This window comes from Lepidochelys olivacea (genome assembly GCF_965140295.1).
Source record: "Lepidochelys olivacea isolate rLepOli2 genome assembly, chromosome: 2".
Taxonomy (NCBI): Eukaryota; Metazoa; Chordata; order Testudines; family Cheloniidae; genus Lepidochelys; species Lepidochelys olivacea.
In genome coordinates, this window is record NC_140412.1 from 87,919,730 (window position 1) to 87,942,253 (window position 22,524).

The following is a 22,524-nucleotide window of genomic DNA, read 5'->3' on the forward strand; positions in this document are numbered from 1 at the left end:
GGAGCCAGGATCAAGGGAGGGTAAAGCCAGGCCAGCTTTACACACGTGCACACATTCCTGAGCAGCACTCTGTGGATTGGCTGGACCCTATCTTTTAAAACTGGAGGCAAATACATTAGAACTTCAGTATGGAATTCAAAATTTAGGGGACATAATAGGGAAATATATCAGAACTTTTGCTAAAGTTAAGAAAGCTATGCAATGTTACTGGGAAGGGTATTTGAAGCAAAAACTGGGTTCAAGAGACATCTAGACCTGTTATTAGAGGAGAAGTGAATTGAGGAGTACAATGAAGGAAGGAAGTAGGTTTAAGATAAAACAAACAGTAAACAAAAACAAGACCAGGCATATTGAGTTGGACAGCCTTTTCCTGTCACAGTTCCTAAAATGTTCATATGCTTCCTAGTCTGCTCTCTAATCATGTACTTCACTTGAAAGGGCACACCTAGTTCTGGTGTTTTTCTTTCCATAAGTATGATAACTACTGTTGCTGCTCTCTGCCTTTCCTAAAGAGTAAGTTAGCAATTTCTGAGCCTAAAGGAACAACAAACAATTTATCAGGGAAAGCAATTTATTTACCTGAAGCTATTGGTCATGAAAATGAGTTACAGAATATTGATCTATGGGATCATAATCCATCTTTGCACTTTTTTTGTTCAGTGAACTGTGGAGCAAAGTATTATTTTTAGATCGTTCATGGCATATGTGAATTACATTTATAATATTACATACTGTACTGTATTTACACAAGTTCCAATACATTCCATGCAGCTCTTTCACTGAGAAGTCAGAAGTTTATCTGTTTTATCTCCTGTGTGTGTAATAATATAAAGAAAAGTTTAGTGATCAAGTTCCTATTAACCAAAGGCTACTTTATGAGTGACTTATTAGAGATGGTATCTCTATTGTTTGGTACTGTAATTGCAAAAGCACAAAAATCTTGATAATCATTAAAAATTGCAGAGGAATTTGTTTCATGGTAGTTTTTAACTTTTTTTAACAGTTTGCAGTACACAGCCTGCAACTCCAAACATTCAATTAAGCAAAGAATGCTGGTACACACAATTGACATAGGAGTAAGATTACGTAGTAAGGGACAAATTACCTACAAACATTCTTAATGGAGTCTGCCACATTCAGGGTATATCTGTCTGTGCACACAAAACCCTGTATTTGTGGTACAGAAAAGAGCATTTATACTTTAAAGTTGGATACCTGTTCACCTAACTACTGTATGCACAGATACCAGTATCCATATACAAATACATAGTAATGCACAAATTGATGGCACCCGGTGAATTTATCCATTACTGGAATGTGACCAGCAGCACAGAGCATTCTCTAACTCTTAAGCATTTTTTAGTACCTGACTCAGATAGAAGAGTGCCACCTAGTAAATCATCACTCCCTGTATATGAGTGTTCTTTGGAGCTCTTTCATCCAAGCACTGACCTGGTCCAATCCTGTTTGTCTTGTGGGATATGACAAAATCAAAACATGAGACAGGTAGAAAGAGAGCAGTGCATCAAATTGAGCTCCAATCCTATTCCTTCAAGACACAGAGAATTAATAAGGAGATGGATGAACCTCAGGAGCTTTAGGTGTTCAGTTGGAATAAGGATCCAGAAGTTTTGTATGTTCATCCAAGCTTTATCCAAACTCCTGAGTTTGCAAAACTGGTGAGAATGGTTTCAGAGTAACAGCCATGTTAGTCTGTATTCGCAAAAAGAAAAGGAGTACTTGTGGCACCTTAGAGACTAACCAATTTATTTGAGCATAAGCTTTCGTGAGCTACAGCTTCATCACATCGGATGAAGTGAGCTGTAGCTCACGGAAGCTTATGCTCAAATAAATTGGTTAGTCTCTAAGGTGCCACAAGTACTCCTTTTCTTATTGAGAGAATGGGCTTTCTGGTGAGCTCTCCAGCCCTTCTAGTGATTAGAGCAGGGCACAAAACTTAGAACTCCTAGATTCTGTTCTGTATGCTTCAGAGTGATCTTGGAGAAATCACTTTGAGCCTGATTCTGATCTTAATTGCACTAGGGTAAACAAGGAGTAACTTTACTATTGTCAAATAAGTTATATGACATTAAAATGAGTCATTTGGGTCTCAGATTGTCAATCTATAAAATATTTATGTAACCCTTCTGCCCGTCAGAGTTGGCAGCAACAAGGGCCGGGTTCAATATCTAGGGGTTCCATTCCAATAACACAATGCAAACCGGCTCGAGCCCCCACCCAGTGACCTGGGAAAAATATATACCACCCCCGCTGGGCGCCTCCAAGAGGCAATACTTCCCCTCTCGCAAGCACATAGTCTGAGTGTAGCAAAAGTCTTTTAATAACAGAGAGAAACAATGTGGCATTATGTTGGGGAAACACCACCAACAGGATTCATAACACAACCCATGAGCAAAAACAACCCCACCCCAGGCAAATTGGGGCATGCCCTTTTCCCTTTGGTTCTTGAGTCCAGCAACCCCAAATCACCCAAAGTCCCAAAAGTCCAATGCCCCAAAAGTCTCTGTCCCTGGTCAGGGCAGCCCCAGAGTTCGAAAGTTTATCGGCGGAGCTTTACCTCCCAACCTGGGTGGAAATGGGACGGGGGTAAGAGGCACCTTACGTGATCTGAAGCTGACCGCCCCATAGCTCCATAGCGGCGCTCCGCCAGCCGCCCCACGAACTCCTTCGCTCAGCTGCGCTCCGCTCCGCCAGCCGCCCCACAAACTCCTTCGCTCAGCTGCGCTCCGCTCCGCCAGCCGCCCCACAAACTCCTTCGCTCAGCTGCGCTCCGCTCCGCCAGCCGCCCCACGAACTCCTTCGCTCAGCTGCCCCACGAACTCAGCTCCACGGCCCACAAGCAGCTCCTGCCATCCACACACTGCTCCGCGTCGAACTGCTTCACCAGCCGTCTCGCAAACTGCTCCACAATATATCTTCAGGCTCCCCCACTACTTAACACAACACTCAGTGATTTCAGCTCTTAGGTGAATTCAGCTTATAGTAGGGGAGCCCCAGTGCTGGTGCACTGTCAGCCCAAAGTGAGCTCAGCAGCCTATAACTAGACTTCTAATGAAATCAAAATTAGCTCTGATATTCCACAGTGGAGAGAGGAGGAAGTGCAATCAGCATGTAAGGCCCTCACCAAGGGGCCCATGCCACCAAGTACTACTACTTATCCCCAGCCTCTCTCCATTCACACAGTTTTGGAACCCATGACCCTTGCCTAGCGAGTGCTACTTAGTTGATGGTGAATCCCTCCATCATAACAAAAGGCCACGTACAGTTCCAAGCACAGTTCCCATAATCAGGGTAATAACAATTTATTCTTCCTGCCCCAATAACAGAGACACTGGGGATCCCACAGCAGCCAAAGTGACCATTTGGGCAGCTATGGTCTCATTCTAGGCGTGGTGGGTGTGCCTATGCAAATGAGATCGGCCCCTGAAGTTCTTTTCCACAACTTGCCACACCTCACCACCAGATGTCAGGGTGGAGCTCATCCTGACACTGCTTACATCTATAACACCTTAACTGGCCTCCCACCCCTCCTTTAATGAATGTTAATTAATTAAATCCTCTGATGAAGGACACTAAATACATGAAAGGTAGGGCCTTGGTCTTGCATTGGAATCCAGTAACATGAACATATCAGCCACGGTGGAATACTCTTGACATCAGTGGGGCTGTGTGCATGAGTTTTTGCTAGCAGACGTGAGGGATCATGGGCCTCAAACCTGAACCCCCCACGGGGTACTCGGGCACTGCTCAGACCATGGCGACCACCTAGCAGCTCCCTAAACCCTTTGAGAGGGGGGCTAGTGAAGCTCTACTCTTGAAGGGCCAGGCCTACAAAGCTCCTGAGAAGGGTTGATGTCCAGCCCCAACTAGGATGCACTATTTAACCAGAAAGAGGTACAAGAAGTTGTCCGAACAACTAGGTGAATTCCTGGCTAGCTGCTACTATGGACCATGCGTACTTGCCTGACTCCTGAGCCATGCCCCTCTGCCTGTTCCTGCCTCCAAGCCTGTTCCTGGTTCCTGTCCTCCTTATCCCAGACCCCCGGCTGATCCACTTTCCTGCCTCACTCTAGCTCCCTGTTCCTACCCTGACTCTACCCTACTCTGATTCCATCTGTGACTCTTGGCTTGATGGCTGACTCTGGCCCTGGTTCTGACCTTTGGCTTGTCACCTGACTCTGACACTGGCTCCTGATTTAACCATTAGGCATGACAGCCAACGTCCCAATCCCTACAGTAGATCTGTGTTTGCAAGATTGGGGCCTGTATTATTAAAGCTAATACTGTGAGAGCAATTCCCTGTGTACCACATTAAAAATGTGTCTCCACATGGTAGAAGGAATAAACCACACATGAACAGAAACTTTGTATGTAATGGATGTTAATGTTCCACATCACTCTTAGTGTTTCACAACAATGTGTAGGGGAAATGACTGGCTTTCTGAGTGCCAGATGCGAATGGATGTAGGGGGCCATACATAACAAATGTCTCAATGTTTTTCAGGAAGGTCCCTGATTTTTGTATGAAAAATTCACCCTCATCCTTCCTGACTCTTGTGACATTAATTATTAAGGACAGGAATTTAAAACCAAATGAGAAAAGTCAGGGGTTTTTTTGAAGCAGAAGTTCATCTTTTTTTAAAAGGTTTTCTTCATTCAGACCCAACTCTCTTGTATAGCTTCCTGCATCCTTTCCTCTTTGTTTCTAGTTGGAGCCCCTTGTCTGATCTTTGATTATTTTCCTTGATTTGTCTCTCAGGGCGTAGGTGGTATATGAGTGGGCAAGGCTCAGTTAGTCTGGCACAACAAATGAAAGTAAAAATAATCAGCTGAAAGGATGAAGTTCCTGCAATGTATAATACCCAGTGTTGAACGGCACATAAGTGTTAGCATATTTATGTTTCTTGTTTTAACAGTGAGCCACGTGTTGAGCTGTGGGAACATAAGTTTGTTGCATATGAAAGCCTGCATTTGCATTACCAGATTTGGTCACTGCGCATGAAAACAAAGAGTCAGATTGGCTACTTAACTGAGGTATGCAAATACCAGATTTTACAGGTGCCTGCCCATTTTTGTACATATAACAGTTAGGCCTGTAGCTGAAAACATGGCAGTTTTATATGTGCCTAAAGAAAAAGCCCATGATTTCTGTAATTTAGGTATATCCCTATATCTATGCATCTACATCTTTGCTGAGACATGTAGCATAACATTTAGCCCGATGACACAAGAGATGTGGCAATATAATAGACCTGACCTGACCTGAAGCATCTCACTCATCAGATTGTTTCTTTGATTAGGATTAAAGATTTCTAATTTACTGGTATCTGATCATTTTTGATCTGCCTCCTCATAAGTGAATGAAAAATACTAACTTGATATATGCTGAAGTATACAGATTTGATGCACATCCCTTTTATTTGCCAAATCTTAATGGGTTTTTGGCTCCCCTCTTCCTTTCCAAGCTCCTCTTAGGAAAAGTCCTAAATTTGTTTTTTTGGGCCTGGTAAAGATGAGGCAGTTTGAAATGTCAGAAGCAAAACCAATTGCAGTGGTGTAATGAAACAGCTGTGTTCACAAATAACCGGAGGAGAAGGAAAGTCTGCACATGGTGTTCAGAAGAGACCCCCAGAAGAGAAGGAAATAGCCACATCATGAATGTAGCAATACAGAGGTTCTTTAAATGTAACATGCAAAGCTCTGCACCACGTGGGAGTTACACTATGCTGTTACCTGGTGTATTCTACAACGGTAGTGGCACGAAGTGCAATATTGGTACATACTGTCCTGGTGAAATATAAGAAAAATCTCTCTGTGGGAGTGCACTTTTGGACAGCCACTAGCAAATGTAAACTTCTCTTTGCCAGGTTATTAAAAATGTGGAAGGTGAGCCTGAGATATGCTCATGGACAGAACTCACCTCTCTTATTAAACCACCTGTCCTTTCTGAATGCCAGGGCAAAATGACAGGTAGACCCATTTACAGAATCCGAGTACCAAAGTTCTAATGCTGGTTACTGTTGATGACCTTTGAAATATATGGGGTTAGTAAAATGTTATGACCCCAGATCAGAGAAGCCAGTTATATCTTTCTGTTTCACTACAATGACTTGTTGGATCAAAATAGTAACAAGAAAAGTATAGTAACAACAAAAATAAATTAGTTACCACAGTGAGAGGATCCTTGTTGATAAGCTACATCCAGGCCCATTTCATTCTCCAGTACTCCAGTGACAAATGGTTGGCGCTGTACCTTCCCAGAATGTTCCAGTCCTTAAAAGTGTTGTAACCACACACAGTCACTCCTGTCAGCAGGGTTTGTACAGAGTTTAATAAGGGATATACAGTTTGTTGATGTCGCTGATTTTTCTCATCCTCCTTTCCTATATACTGGTAGTGCTTGTCACAAGGTGCCTGGCCCCTGTGATTAAAATAAGTCCAGCTTCCTTGGGCCAGAGCAGGCGCTCTGAGTTGAGCCAATTAAAAGGGTGGAGTTGCACCTCGGCTATAAAGGGTCGGAGGACGTTTCAGTGAGGGCAGAGCTAGAAGGAGGAACAGAGTGAAACTATAGGGAAAGAGGGAACGTAGTTCATGATGGGTAAGAAGACCTGGTGGAAAGTCTTGTTTTTCCTTTGGGTGAAGGCAAAGAAAGTCAGGCCAGCCCTTGCATCTCCTCCAGCTGCTCAGAGAGAAAGGAAGGGACAGAACCTCAGGGAGGAGCAGCTGTGCCCAACTTAGGACTGGGTGGAAGATTTTTTGTGTATCTGTTTTTCTGGAAAGTTGTTAATTGAATAAAAAACCAGACCCCCAAGAAAAGCTGTGATTGGATGGAAGAGACGGTGTGGAGTTTAAGGAGCCCTAAAGAAGGGGAAAACAGAGGCAGGGCACTAGAGCGGTACCCCCGGCCACAAAGGGGTGTTCAGGAGGTGGCTGGCTCTGTTACAGTGCTAAATATTTTTGTAGTTGACTGTATCTGTGCCCATTATCTAAAACTCTGTGGTACACCCAAGTCAGGGTTGCCAAGCCTCCAGGATTGTCCTGGAGTCTCCAAGAATTAAAGATTAATCTTTAATTAAAGATTATGTTATGTGATGAAATCTCCAGGAATTTGTCCAACCAAAGTTGGCAATCCTAACCCAAGTACTTTAGTAAACAATCCTATTGGATCAGGAAGTCTAGCCATGCAGCCCCCAATTCCATAATCCCACTCATATTTCCTCTCCATGCCAGTCAATTATAATTATTATTATAATTGTTAATGCTATTGCTGTGGTTGATTTTGAGCACCCAGAAGTGTGTTAGGCGATTCACAGAAACAATTAGACACAGTCAGTATCCTGAAGAGATTGCAGTCTATAGTCAGACATGACACAAAAGTTGAAAGTAGAAAAAAAGGGATAAAGTAAGGAGATGCAAGAGATTTCCAATAAGATCATGCGGTTACTCATCAAGGCATATATTTACTGCAACCAAAGCTATCAATGAAGCCAAACAACTAATGCTGTTATATGGATCCATTGTTATATGCTAAGGCAGCCACTTACACCTCTTTCTCCTAATGTCCCAAGACAAAAATGAGTCACCTGGAGATTTGGCATCTTCATTATGGGAAATATTCCACTGATAGATTAATATGAGGAAACTGAAGAAATTAATCCTTCGTGTGACCTTATTTTGCCTCAGTGGAGTTACGTACCAAGGATGATTTTAATCCACTGAGCCTAAAGACAAAGAGAATGTGAGGAAAAACAAAAGAAAATTAAACAAATAGAGAAAAGATTGACACATAGTTACTAGCAAAAATGTCTTTGTAATGGCCGAAGAGCAGATTTTTGAATAGTGTTATAAGGGTTAGAGAGTTACAGTTGCATAATTGGCAGATTCATCCTTAGAACAGCATAATTTTCTATCGGCAATATGCAAGGCAGTGCAAATTTTAACAGTGAATTTCCAATGCCCCCAGACATTGATGTATCTATCCAGTCTGAAGCAAAATTCCTGGCACTAACTGGCATAAAAGCAATGCCTTCTGCTTGACCTCTTCCAGACAAATTGGTAATGTTCCTCTCAGACTTCCAAGCCTATGATTCAATGATACCATCCACTGCTGAACTTTCTGCTATCAGTCTATCATTACGTGTTTAACCCATGGTTGTGAGGCAGCCATCCAGCTGGAGCTGTGGCAAAGGTTATTTTTAGTGTTTGTTAAGGTATTTCAGTTAACAGGGTTCAACACTGTGTCTTTGAGCTAACCTGGAAACATATGTCTGCTTAGCAAAGATACGTCACATGTATTTGTTTCCAATGAAAAAGCCTGTGTGGCTTGCCAATTATTAAGCAGCACTTTTTCTGCTCGTCCCTAAACCTTCCGTTAATACTCATAGTGTGCAGAGAGCAGAATGATCAATAGCTATGTGAAATGAAGATTTGCCATTTATATTTACAGTCTATTGTAGGTCAGACAATGTATTCGCCCCTTCATCTCTTACAAAAAAATCTTGCCCACTGCCAACAGCATATAATTCATCTGTTTCCTGAAAAAGTCTTGTGGTTAGAGCACAGGACTGTGAGTCAGGCAGCATGGGGTCTCTCTCTGGCTGTGCCACAGATTTCCTGTGTTTTCTTGGGGAATGTCATTTAACTTCTTTGTTCCTAAATTTCTTCATCTCTAAAATGGGGTTAATAAAGCATCCCTATTTCACAAATGTGTTGAGAGGCTTAATTCAACAATATTGTAAAGCACTTGGAAATTGTTGAATAAATGGTGCGGCAAAAGTGAAAATTATTTTATTGTTTTTGTTGTTGTTGTTGTTATAATATTTCAGTGCTTTGAATGCTCTATATATTAGAGAGCAACCATAGTATGCTCTGTATATTAGAGAGCAACCACAGTAATTTGTATAGGTATATTGAAGCTGTTCAGTATTTAATTTGAGAGCATTCTCCTCTTGTCATTCGTAGCCCATATAAACTGCTGAATTTAGTTTACATAATTAACAAACTTTGCAGATCAAATTATAGTTTTGTATTCACACAAATTTTACTTCATGCTTTTAATGGGCCATCTTCAGACCTGATTTAAGCCAGCAGAAATCCAGTTGCACTTGCAACAGAACTAAGTTTGATTCATTAGCAAATGCCCTGGAATGTTATATTGACATGGTACGAAATTGGCATTATGAAAATAGGAATATTAGATGTTGGAAGAACCTTTGGTGTAGGGATTATACACATGGGTTATAAGAAACTTGCATTCTAAATCTCACTTCATTTGCAGTTCTGTTACAACCCCATAACCCAGATAAGATGCACGAAAGTTCACAGGCCTTTTGTCAAGCCTGTGCCAATTTTCAAAAATCCATAGCGTCTAAGGCCAGAAGGGACCATGTGATCCTCTAGGCTGAACTCCTGTCTAGGACAGGCCATATAACTTCCCCAAAATTTTCATCAAGTTATGGTTTTCTTTAAAACAGACATTTGGATTAAGAAAACAAACCTCTATTGTGGGAGCGTGGCTAGATTTCTCTTCAGCTTTCAACACCAGTGTCTGAATGCTGATGGCGGCAAGCATACAGAAAGGTGTAGGAGTGAATGAGGAAGCACTCAGCTGAATCCACTCATTCCTATCAGCTAGAGTGCAGAGTCATGACTTGGACAACTGCTTCTTATCATGCAGAGACCACAAGGCTTAATTTTCTCTTCACTCCTCTCTGACATCTACAAGAGCTGTCTCAGAAAGATTGTGAGATGCCACGGACTTGTATGCAAGCAATATGTGGATGACACTCAACAGTATGTCTCCTTCTCCACCCATGAAGCTACCATCATCACCAAGATGCCACCTCATACGAGGAGTAATTCACTCAAATTCAGCCTAAGAATGACAGAAGTGAACTTATTGGGAAACACCTTCAGAAACTCAAGACTCGGGACATCAGACCACAGATTGTCAAAGCTATATGAAGATTCAGATCACGATGGGCTCTTCAGTGCTCCTGGGCATGGAGATTTTAGCAGTGGTGAGAAATGTCGTCTTCTGTTTTTGACTGGCCAGGAGACTTTGTGGCCTTTCCTTTTGGGTGAAGGACTTAGTCACAGTGGTCAATGCTTTTGTCTCCTCCTGACTTAAACAACCACTACCCTAACTTAACTGGTTACACATTCACTTAAAAGTCCTGGTCAGGGTCCAATCATAGATTAGAGACTGCCCAATCTTGTACAGCTTTCCAATACAACAGGAGAGATTCAGGTTAGACTATTAGCCTTTTGGGACTGAGTTTTATGAGCAACAAGACCCCTGACTATGGCTCTACTTGTTGGAAGAAATCAGATGGAGCCCACTCCTGACAGATTTAGAGTGAAGTCTAAGCTATACCTTATATAAACCCCTCCCCAAGGAATAACAGTTGTAAACAATTTAAAAAATAAATCCTGATTCTATTGATTCAGACATCCCTGTAACTAGACAGAGAGAGAGAACACTTTCTTCTTGACACTTTTGCCATGTTCACTATTTTATTAGGTACTTAATACACTGCCAAAGTGACAGATGAGGTACAAATACCACAGATGGATAGCTAACTCATACAGTCTTCAGAACACTATATATTCTAGTTCAAAATGCCTGTAAAAGGACTTAACTTATTATGTTTAGCTGAACATATTTGTAAATCTGTTTAAGCATTGATTTGGTGGGGTGTTGGAAAATGGTAACATTTAAAGGTTAATTATAACATCACAACTACGTGGCCGTAGCTTAATACAAGAAAATGGGACATATCCTCTTTTAGTCTGAATTTTTGTTTTATTACTGCCCTGACATCATGCAGTGTATTATATATACACCTGCATGTTCATCATGCCTGACCATTATGTTTGATTGTTGATGATTCTGGTACCATGAAAGATAGTGATAATTATACAAAATAGTGATAAATATGTAGGGCTGTTAGCATTTGGATACACCTATATGGTAAACTAACCCTCTCCTTATTTTACTTTATAAATGTCCCTGGCCCTAAGAAGACTTTAATTAAATTTCATTTGTGTTACTGTCAGTTGTTCAGAGCCTATTTTAAAACAACACATTTAAAGCATATTGGACTAAGTTATGTTGTAAGTTACACCAGTATACTCTGGAAGTAAGTCCATTGCAATGAATGGAATTACTCAGTCTTACACTAGTACAACTAAAAGCAGAATCTGGCCTGTTGTTTTCCTTTTATTCTTCTCTTTTTGGTTCTATGAACTCCTCCTGTATTCAGCCCCAAATAAATACAAATTCAACAACGCCAGCATTCGTGACTGTCTTTGTGTTAATTTGGTCCTCTCTTATTCTATATTTTAAGTCACAAAAATGCCAAAGGATATTTACCTGGCACCCTGACAAGATCTTAGAAAGACCCCTTCCTCCCTGCTTGTATATGGCAAAGTTTCTTGCAGAGCTCCTGGGCTGCACGTTGCCGGACAAGGGCACCTCTCCCATGTTTGAGGCTACAGCTTGGCAAAAATGCCTGTCTGACTGTTTTACTTTTCCTTCCCCTGCTGTACACAAATTCCTACCCTGATCTTGTTTTTGTTTCTTTTTTTGGGGGGGGGACTTCAGAATGAATAGAAATGTATGTTTTAAAATAAGTATCAGCTACTTGCTATGTCTTGCCTTTCCAACTTCAGAGTCCTATACCAGATTCCCATTTTCAGCTTCAGAAATATTTGAGAGGAGAAGCCAACCACTCCCACAAGTGGTTTTTTTTTTTTTTCCCCCAAGCTGAACACCCTACCACTCCTTCTGGGTAATTTTACTGCTTCAGAAAAAAAACCAACCACAGCATTCAGTGGTGATGTCAGCTGTCCCAGATGAAGCAGTTAGATCAACATGGCCTGAAGGAGATGAGTTTAATGGATGAATGGAAGGATATAAGCCCTTTTTAAACTATGCCTACAGAAAGCCCTGCTCCAGGAGACAGATTAAAGTATTTTCGGTATATAGTCAATATGTGAACAATGCTACATGAGTAGATTAATATGTCCTAAGGAGAAGCAACTTTTGAACTCCTAGAAAATAAACATGAATAGTCTCTAAGCAAACAGCTTTGCAACTTGCTCTTTAAGTACTTCATTTTATTCATGAAACTACAACTATTGATGTTGTTTTAAGATAAAAGAGTACATGATTATCCAATAAATAAAATATGTCCATGTTGGAGTTCACTGAAGTATGATGCCTGATTAAGTTCCTTGTTGGGACTTGGACTGAAAACTGTGGCATTATAATTTAACAAAGATTAGTTTTTCATTTTAGAATCTAATTGAAAGTCTTTGAAGCATCACCAGATGTTATGACGTTTAACTTCTAAATGCTTCACATAAATAGCTTCGCTGCTTTAGCAGTTGTAAAGTCCGAGCTCTGTTCTTTCCCGTTGTTTTTAACTCAATTTAAAAATGTCAAAAATAAAAAAATTAGTAAAGCTTGTTTGCTTCTGGTTTGGTTGGTTGGTTTTTGCTTCTGAAAATTTTGCTGTCTTCTACCAGCAGTGGCCACACCTCCTTTTCCCTATACACACAGAGTCAGGTGCACAATTGCTCACCCTCTCAGGACAAACGAATATATTTATCATGACACCTCAGTAATAGGGAGCAAGGGGTCAGAAATTAGTCTTACCTTACTGAAGACCTCTCTTTTCCTATTATATAACATACTTATTCAGAGTAAAAGGCTGAGATCATATTGGCAATTTTCTGGACAGAAAGACTCAGTTGACCTCTGTTCAGAGCTATTTTAATGCTTCTCTGAATCAGCCAGCAGGTATCACTACTGAATGGTGGAACATTTATCTTCCATAGTCCTCAACTCCTACCAGAGAGCTGTGGACATTGCTATAGCTTAATAGCATTCCAAGCCATAACAGACTCATGGGACTGTTTGAAATGACCAGATTGTTTTGGTATGACATATAAGGATGACACTTTCTGCCTCCAAAAGCTGCTTTTCATCTTAGTGAAAAATTCAAGGCAAATGACAGAAGTTTCACCTTTTTTTGCAATGCAGCAAAACCACTTTTTTCATATGTCATTGCTGGCTTGAGGACAGGCGAAATGTGGGGGGACCAATTCCAGGATTTTAATTTGTGTATCCTCCTTCATTCTTTTGACTTAACCACTTAAAAGTGCTGAGTGTTATCTGGTTTCCCATTAAAACTGAATCTAGCCGAAGTTTGCATAAACTGTTCCAAAAGTTATGCAAAATGTAGCAAACTGTTTGTCAAGGCTGCTCTGAGTTGAAAGTTAGCAATGAAACTTAATATGAGGCAAGTTTCCCATGGTTGGTGGTTTAAATGACAACTTTTCACACCTGTACTCCTTTCTAGACCCTGATCCTTCAGAGATTCATAAATGTGCTGAATGGGACTGTTCCACATCCTTAAATAGCACATGTACAAGTCTTCGCAGGGTCAGGGCCTTACACAGAAATTCCCCACAGTACTACTATTGTCATAAATATAAAGGGAAGGGTAAACCCCTTTGAAATCCCTCCTGGCCAGGGGAAAGCTCCTCTCACCTGTAAAGGGTTAAGAAGCTAAAGGTAACCTCGCTGGCACCTGACCAAAATGACCAATGAGGAGACAAGATACTTTCAAAAGCTGGGAGGAGGGAGAGAAACAAAGGGTCTGTGTGTCTGTCTATAGTCTGTCTATATGCTGGTTTCTGCCGGGGATAGACCAGGAATGGAGTCTTAGAACTTTTAGTAAGTAATCTAGCTAGGTATGTGTTAGATTATGATTTCTTTAAATGGCTGAGAAAAGAATTGTGCTGAATAGAATAACTATTTCTGTCTGTGTATCTTTTTTGTAACTTAAGGTTTTGCCTAGAGGGGTTCTCTATGTTTTTGAATCTAATTACCCTGTAAGATATCTACCATCCTGATTTTACAGGGGGGATTTCTTTATTTCTATTTACTTCTATTTTTTTATTAAAAGTCTTCTTGTAAAACACTGAATGCTTTTTCATTGTTCTCAGATCCAAGGGTTTGGGTCTGTGGTCACCTATGCAAATTGGTGAGGCTTTTTATCCAACATTTCCCAGGAAAGGGGGGGTGCAAGTGTTGGGAGGATTGTTCATTGTTCTTAAGATCCAAGGGTCTGGGTCTGTAGTCACCTAGGCAAATTGGTGAGGCTTTTTACCAAACCTTGTCCAGGAAGTGGGGTGCAAGGTTTTGGGAAGTATTTTGGGGGGAAAGACGCATCCAAACAGCTCTTCCCCAGTAACCAGTATTAGTTTGGTGGTGGTAGCGGCCAGTCCAAGGACAACGGGGGGAATATTTTGTACCATGGGGAAGTTTTGACCTAAGCTGGTAAAGATAAGCTTAGGAGGTTTTTTTCATGCAGGTCCCCACATCTGTACCCTAGAGTTCAGAGTGGGGGAGGAACCTTGACAGTACTCCATGGAAAACTCTTATTGACTTTACAGGTAAGAGGATTAAGCCTCTTGTGAAAATGAGGTCTCCCTAAACCTGCACTAATTCTATTCGGTGAAAAACTTTATATGAAATTTCTGTTTAGAAACAAATTGCTGCAGAATAGTTTTTATAAGCAACATATATCATTTTTTCCATAATACATCCTTATTCATATGATTAACGGCAATAATACCATTGTATCACCATGACTTACAGATCTATGAGGACAAGATCCATACTCCAAGAAGCTTACAGTATAATTTAGACAATAAACATTCTTTTGTCTGTTCTCTGCTTAAAAGGAATTTTGACCAGAAGAAATAAAAGTACCTATACATTTAGATTTTAAAAGTCTGTTGGACTATGTCATAATTTCATGTTAACAGTTACTGAACGGCTTTTACTTTCCTTCTGTGCACTTGTACTTTATGTATAGAACCTATATAGAGACACTGCTGCACAAAAGTTTACAGCTTGAGCAAACTGTTGCATTCATATAAGGACTCAAGATGGGCAGACTGGTTGTGAAAATATAAGAACTAGCCTTCACTTTAGTCCCAACACTTTCAAGCCAAGTTCTCAAATGTTGGGCCCCTAACTCCATATTTAGCCACATAACGAACTGGCTTGATTTTCAAAGAAACAGAGTACTGGAAGTCGTTTCCCCATTGGAAGACTCCCTGGGAAGCCAAGTTTGTCAATTTTGACCTAAAAACAAAATAAATTTTAAAACTCAAGGCCAGATCCTTAACTGGTGCAAATTGACTTACTTCCATCAATGTTAATGTACAGTATGAGGATCTGGCCTCCAGGATTTCTATAGTTTCTGATTTGCTGTGACTCCAGTCATACAGTGGTCACCATTAATAAAATCCTCACAATCTTATCTTTTGCCTAATTAAGATTACTATGAGTATTTGCAAACTCTGTGGTACAATTGATTATTTGCAACTGACAACTGATTGCAAGCATTGCTATTTTTAAATCTCACTGCTACTATATGAGTACAATCATGTTTTTGATTCAAACAGGATTTAATTTTTTTAGAACTCAATGGATTCATAGATTCCAAGGCCAGATGAGACCATTCTGATTATCTAGTCTGACTTCCTGTATAGCACAGGCCATAGAACGTCCCCCAAAATAATTCCTAGAGCATACTTTTAGAAAAACATCCAATCTCGATTTTAAAATTCAGTGATGGAGAAGCCAGCACAAGTCTTGGTAAATTATTCCAATGGTTAAATACACTCAGCATTAAAAAACTTACACCTTATTTCCCGTCTGAATTTATCTAGCTTCAACTTCCAGCCATTGGATTATGTTATACCTTTCGCTTCTAGATTGAAGAGACAATTATTAAATATTTGTTCCCCATGCAGATACCTACAGACTGTAATCAAGCCACCCCTTAACCTTTTCTTTGTCAATGTAGACTCAAAGAACTCAATCTATTTATCACAATAGGTCATATTTTCTAATCCTTTAATCATTCTTGTGGCTCTTATTTGAACCCTTTCCTATTTATCAACATCCTTCTTGAATTGTGGGCATCAGAACTATACTCTTACTTTGCTTAAAAGTCTGCAGAGTTGTCAGTGAGGGGAGAATTTGGCCCTCTATATACTGTACTCTTTTATTATTGCCATATTACTAGATCAGTTAAAACTTCGTTTAATGGCTGATTTATATCTTTAGTTGTTTTAAATCTGAGCAGAGTTTTTAGGGGGTTTGATAATATATATTCATCTGTCCTCAAGAGCCATCGTGGATATAAACATTTTCTATCTCTGTTTTATGAATGTGCATTGACTGATTAATATGTCAAATATCTATTTGTACCTAAGCCAAATAGATGTTTGCTTAGAAGTGACAGACTAACTTGTGCACCAACACACTATAAATCTCAGTCAAATCTACTGTTTGTTTTGCGCAAGGAGAAAATCCCATTTATTAAACATGTGCTTCTTTTTATGTTGTCTGTAAGATCCTGTTTCCTTTATTAAATGTTATTAAATATGAAATGTTTATTTAAAGCAGATATACTAAAGCAGAAGGCACTAGAAATAATAATACAAGTATATTGCATTTATAGGGTGACTTTCATCCAGGCATAATGTAAATTACACAAAGTGCTATGGGTGATGGGAAGGGGCGTAAGGGTAGTTTTTCTGGGGTTGTAGTCAGTAAAATAAACCTGTTTCAGTTTTGAATTCTCAGGTCTGGTCTCCACAGAGAGGGCCAATGCTGTCTCAACTACAGCTTCCCATTTGGCTCCTGCTACTTTCAGTATTTCCCAACTGTCAGCTGCAATGTTAGCATCTCAAAGTGAATTTTAGAGGATGCCTTTCAAATTATGACACTGGGCTCAATTTACTCCTGCTGGGACAAGGAAATGCAAATTTCACCTCACGTACCAACAAGGGAACCTAAATCTATGCAGGATAAATCTGGGAGCCCAAAAGGTAGTGATTATATGACCACTCTCCCAAAAAGTTCTGCTAGGGGATACCAGCTTAAGGTACAGTCAGTGATCCATATGGCTCATTCATGAATCAGCCTAGTTGATACCCCTCCACAGCCCAGAGATTAAGGAGCATAAATGTGGCTTTATAGCCACCTTATCCCACCCATCCTACTCAGGACTTGTGACAAGCACAACTCACTCATACCAGAGGATGAGATGTTTTGACAATTCACTCTTATCAGAGGATGAGGCATTTTGACTCAATCTGACTCAAAACAGGATAGTTAAAGGTTTCTGTGCTTACTTTCAAGGTCCTCCATTGGTTTTCTGGGTTGAGATTCTATGCTGTGCCACTAAGAAGCACAGCACAGAATTCATAGCCCATTGCAGGAAGGGGGCAGGGATATTAAGGTGCCATCCCCATCCTTGTCTGCTCTGGGTGCAGAAGAGGCCCACCAATGTCATTTAAACAATCCTGCACCAGGGTTCCTCAAAGTCAAAAGGCACTCTTATGGCTGTCTTACGCAGTGCCTATACTGGGCAAATTCTCCCCCAGCTGGAACTGGGGCTTTTCAAGCCAGTCATGCATGCCACTCCAGCCCTTTTACACAAAATAAAAGAAGGCGCAGGGCTGAGGGTCTCACCCATGATACTTAGAAATCAAAGAGAGTCATTCAATTGAATTCAACTGGTGGTGCTGATTACTATAAGAGTAAGTGTTTATTTTATTTTTCATAAAATATTAGGGCTGTGTGAAATCAGAGTTTTCACATTGCATTTCAGCTTCACAAAAGAGCTGCGAAGTTTTCTGGGGTAGTTGCTCCAAAATAAGGCCATGATTCTATTTTTGAGTGTAAATAGAGACATTTTAAATTTTCATTCCAACAGCGGTCAAATTTTGAAAAATGAGAAATATCAGACTGGTGCATGTATTTATGATAAACTGCCATTTCACAAAACCTTCATTATCAGTGAAATTGGGGGGGCCATAATAATAGCTCTTTTCTGTAAAATTTTGTGGAAAAATCTTTATTATTTTCCTACTGCTCTTTTAATTATCCATCCAGCAACTATTAAAAAGATTGTTGAAAGTCTAATACGTATTCAGTGGAAAGTAAAGACAACTCTTTGCAGACAGATTGTAGAATTAAACTGACCTAAATAAATCAGGTTTATTCTTCCCTGGTTATTTAAACAGACACATAGTCCATTTAGGTTTGAGTAACAGCCGTGTTAGTCTGTATTCGCAAAAAGAAAAGGAGTACTTGTGGCACCTTAGAGACTAACCAATTTGCGCTTATGCTCAAATAAATTGGTTAGTCTCTAAGGTGCCACAAATAGTCCATTTAGTTTATGAATCTTTCATGTAGGCATTATAAATTGCATTCCCCCTCTCCTTCCTAGGGCACGTTTTCTTTTAAAACACTGCTTCATTCCCACGTTGCTTAGCTGAAGAATGATTTCATTTCATTTTGCTCCTTGCTATCGTATGAGAAATCCTAATAAGTCTGCCCTTAGTTGAGAAGAAACGAAAAAAGAAATAACCCAAGAAGAACGTGTCCAGAGCAGCTGCCCTGAGCCATGTAGGATTACCTCGGGTTTCTGGTTTCCTAAGAAACAGGGATACTTCCCCCACAGAGTTTTGTTTGTGGGCGGTGGTTTTGAATTTATGCTAATTTAGCTGTCCTGACAGGAGAAAGAGCCATCTCACTTACACAGTTCTCCTCACAGCAAATGGTAGTAAGAGGCTATTACAGTGTAAGGTCATGCATTTGCTTTTGTGACGGGGTCACTTGATCCAGCAAGTGAGTAAATGCTGGTCGTTGTCTTTGTCACCAGACAGTAGGGAAGACATGTGCCTGGGATAATGGAGATAAAGGACTCGGGCAGCGTGGTTCTGACAGCCTACCACTCCTACACTCCATCTAGGATACCAATAATCGAACAGAGCTTTGTGCCAGAGATTTCCTCCAGCCATTCTCCAATCAGCAGGTAAAGCACGAAGGATTATAACGGGTACTGTGCCATTAAGTTTTGTCTGAGCTGATTTTGTTTTGCAGTCATGTTTCCTGCTAGTATGTGAGGCAGTGTGTTGATGTTTTCAGATCACTTTGCCATGTAATCATCACTTTATTATTATGCATTATGATTACTTTCCTGCCGTAGGGAACTTATGCAATTCACTTGTGGTGTTCTCGTTTAGAAATAGAAAACGCAAGTGCTTATTAAGTTTTTTTGTACAAGAGAGAGACCAAGTTTACTTGCTATCCAAGATTAGCAGCAAAATATTCCCTTATAAACAATACATAAATCTATCTTCTTCTCAGTTTATCTTTTACCATGCTATGAACAGTTAGAAGGGTTCGTGTTAGGTGAGACAATTCATCAGAAAATTCAATCCACTTTTGGATTCCATGTTGGTTTAAAAAAATACTTCCTATGCTTTCCCCCTCCCCCCCCCAAAAAAAAGATGAGGATCACGTCTTGCTTTTCTTGGGACGTTGCAGTTGCTGATTCTCATGCAGACAGGCACACAAAGTGAGGCTACTTCTTTAAAGATGTCATCTAAATGAGGATATTTGTTTTAAAAGGTTGTATTGCGATAAATCAGGTATTTCATACAGATTAATTTGTTTAGTTACATACTGTGCACTTGTCCACCTATGTGTACAGTTCTGACATAGCAAGACAGTCCTGACAATTTCAATAGAGATGCTTTTATTTTGGTAAATCTGACCTTTCTCTTAAATATAGGTGTATAGATTTACACTACTTTCTAAACATTAAAATTTATGAATGTTTCTATTGTCAGACAAAAGTTTAGGGAACACTAGCATTAGAAATGCAAAGTTATTTTATGGCTTAACTGAATAAAATGAAAACTAAAATATGAGGAAATAGTGGATGTCGGTTATTGTCATTTTGATGTAGTTTAGAGTTGTTTAGAGTCACAGATCAATATTTTTCATTTAAGAATGAGCTCTGAGCGTTCTTAACAAGAATGCTGCTAAGTACTTCATATTGTGAATTTTACAAGATGCTATTCAGTTTCAAATTTATCATTTAGTTTAAATGTACATGAAAAGATGAACATTTCAAGCATCCTTCTGTTCTTTGTTTTTACTGTCCCTAGTTATCTGATGCGGATAACTTCTTTGTTCAATTTAAATGTTGCCTCACAGCAGTAATAAATACACAATTTCATTTTAAGAAAAGAAACTTACCGTATTGTTTTGGTATTCAAATCATAGAATGATGGTTTGGTATTCAGTTAGTGGTGATAATGTTGTTTGTTTTAAAAAAGAGCAAGTTAATTGGAATCTCAATTTTGATTTGTGAGCCGAGCAATGAAAAAGTGGTTGTCTCTTATCATGTCACATACTTGTGTTAATTGTTTCAAAACTTGTTGAAAGTTCAGCTGGTAATGTGTCTGAATCCAAATCACATATACATCACTTAGAGTTCCTGAAAAGAAAGACGATATTGGTGCTTTTGAATATTTTGGAAGCTGTTGCCATTAGCCAAAATTGTATATATGACTTTGTGATACAGTCTCCCATTTCTCGTCTTTCACTTCCTGCAGCTGTCTGGGAGCAATAGCCAGATTCTGCCATATGGCCAGTCAGGGACTCCATCCATGTTTCCAAAGCATTTTCCAAGAGAGGTTTTATTAACTCAGCATGCAGCCCTGTGGAATGCAGAAGGCATGAAGGCAAATGCACTGAACGTTTCAGCAAATGGTAGAATAGTCTCTAGCTTAATTCCTGCTTCAACTTCTGAAAGTTCTGTACTGCATTTCAGCTTCTAAATGGAGAGCTCGGTTGCTATCCTGTAGCATGAGATTCTCTAGTATAGAATATTTCTGGTTTTGTTGATTCACAGTCTAACTTCCCTGACTCCAGTGTGCGAATTCCATGATTCCTGAGGACAGCAATCTGTAAAAGTATTTACAGACTGTATCTACAGAGTCAGAGGCCACCACATATCTTGTGTTTGATAACAAAAAATAATCAGGAGCTTAGGCCTTGAGTCCCCTCTATCCACCTGTATAAACCCAATGAAAGGAAGAGTGGAGTAAGTCAAGATTTACACTGGTGTAAGTGAGAACAGAATAAGGTCCTTGATTACTACCCTTTGACTTATTGGCTATTGAGCAGTAAATCCTATTATCTTGGGAATTGGGATGTTTCATTTCCATTGCTATAAAAATGGAAATGAAAATATCCAGCACTTTTCTTGCCTTGGAGAGATGACGTGTTGCTTTTATCAGAAAATCAGCCCAAATGAGCCCAGCATGAGTGAAGGAATGCATAATTGCACAGTTTTATAGCTTTATGTCTGCCTTTCAAAAGAAAGAACAAGTTGCTAAAAGGGTCCAAAATTAATGGTTTGATACAGAGATAAGGAGCTTGTTCCTGCTCTTCTTTACATGAGTGTAAATCAGGAGTAATTCCTTTGACGTTAATGGAGTTACACCACTGTAAAATTTGTGTGAGAGAAAAATAAGGCCCAAATATTTTACTTTAAAGATTTTACAGTTGTCGTTACTCAGCACCTCTGTAAATCAGGACTCAGTAGGCATCGTTGAATAATCTCGGCCTACTGCCCTTCCCCATGAAAAATTCCTGTTGACTTAAATGGTAGTTCTCCCTGGCAGTCCCATTCCCCCCTATGCCAGAGTAACTCAGTTTTTCAGGTTTCAGAGTAGCAGCCATGTTAGTCTGTATCTTCAAAAAGAAAAGGAGTACTTGTGGCACCTTAGAGACTAACAAATTTATTTGAGCATAAGCTTTTGTGAGCTACAGCTCACTTCATCAGATGCATGTACAGTTGTTCAGTCAGAGAGCTATGGTTTGCTCCCCTAGGGAAGTAGCCTTGAACCCACTGCTCATCAGAGTGATGCAGATTTCAACAATCCATCAGAGGAAACAGGCCTCCACATAGGTGTGTTGCTGTCCAACCCTACTTATCCTGCCCAGGTTTGGACATTTTCAGGGCCTGTCCCAAACACAGTTCCCCAGGACACCTTCTAACTACAAGTTTCACAGCACAGAAGGCAAAGCAGTGAAAGTTAATACAGCCTCATATTACTCTGCATCGCCCATGGGTCTGAAGGGAGAGAATGTGGAGGATCTGAACTTACTCCCCTAAACTACCACTCCTGCCCTTGGCCTACCTCCTCCAGGCCTTTAATAAGGACTGCATGATTGGATCCTGGGTGCCATACCTCCCACAGAAGTCAACTGAAAAAATTGATGTCAGAATATGGTCCCTATAAGGTAAAGAAAATGCTCCTCACCTATCCATACCATTCATTTGAATTGCACACTTTCTTCCTTTTATTTCATCTGCAGAACTTCCCTTTGACATCTGTGGAAGTTCTGTACATGAAATGCATGCAGATTTTCTTAAGGGGAAAAAGGGAAGTGAAAATAGTAACCTCCATGAAGTCTCATTAGAAAAGTGTTTCCAAAGATAAATGTACTGATTTCAGTGTTTCAGTTCCAGTAGAGGGAGGGCACCCACAACACCCTTCCTGGGAGTAATGTAGGGAGATTTTCTCATTTTGCTCAGCCGCCTA

General features: G+C 40.1%; 1 protein-coding gene across 2 annotated transcripts in view; it reads left to right on the forward strand.

The window, feature by feature from the left end:
• Positions 1 to 22,524, forward strand: part of ARHGAP28 (Rho GTPase activating protein 28) — a 160,633-nt gene that overhangs the window by 49,861 nt on the left and 88,248 nt on the right. The window contains exon 1 of one of the 2 annotated variants that reach the window (XM_084621686.1): positions 18,631 to 18,935. The exons of the other annotated variant lie outside the window; for it this stretch is intronic. Within the exon in view, the coding sequence (XP_084477812.1) occupies positions 18,811 to 18,935 (125 nt within the window). The 5' untranslated portion in view covers positions 18,631 to 18,810. Of the gene's footprint in view, positions 1 to 18,630; positions 18,936 to 22,524 lie in introns of those variants that run through there. 2 annotated transcript variants of the gene reach the window in all.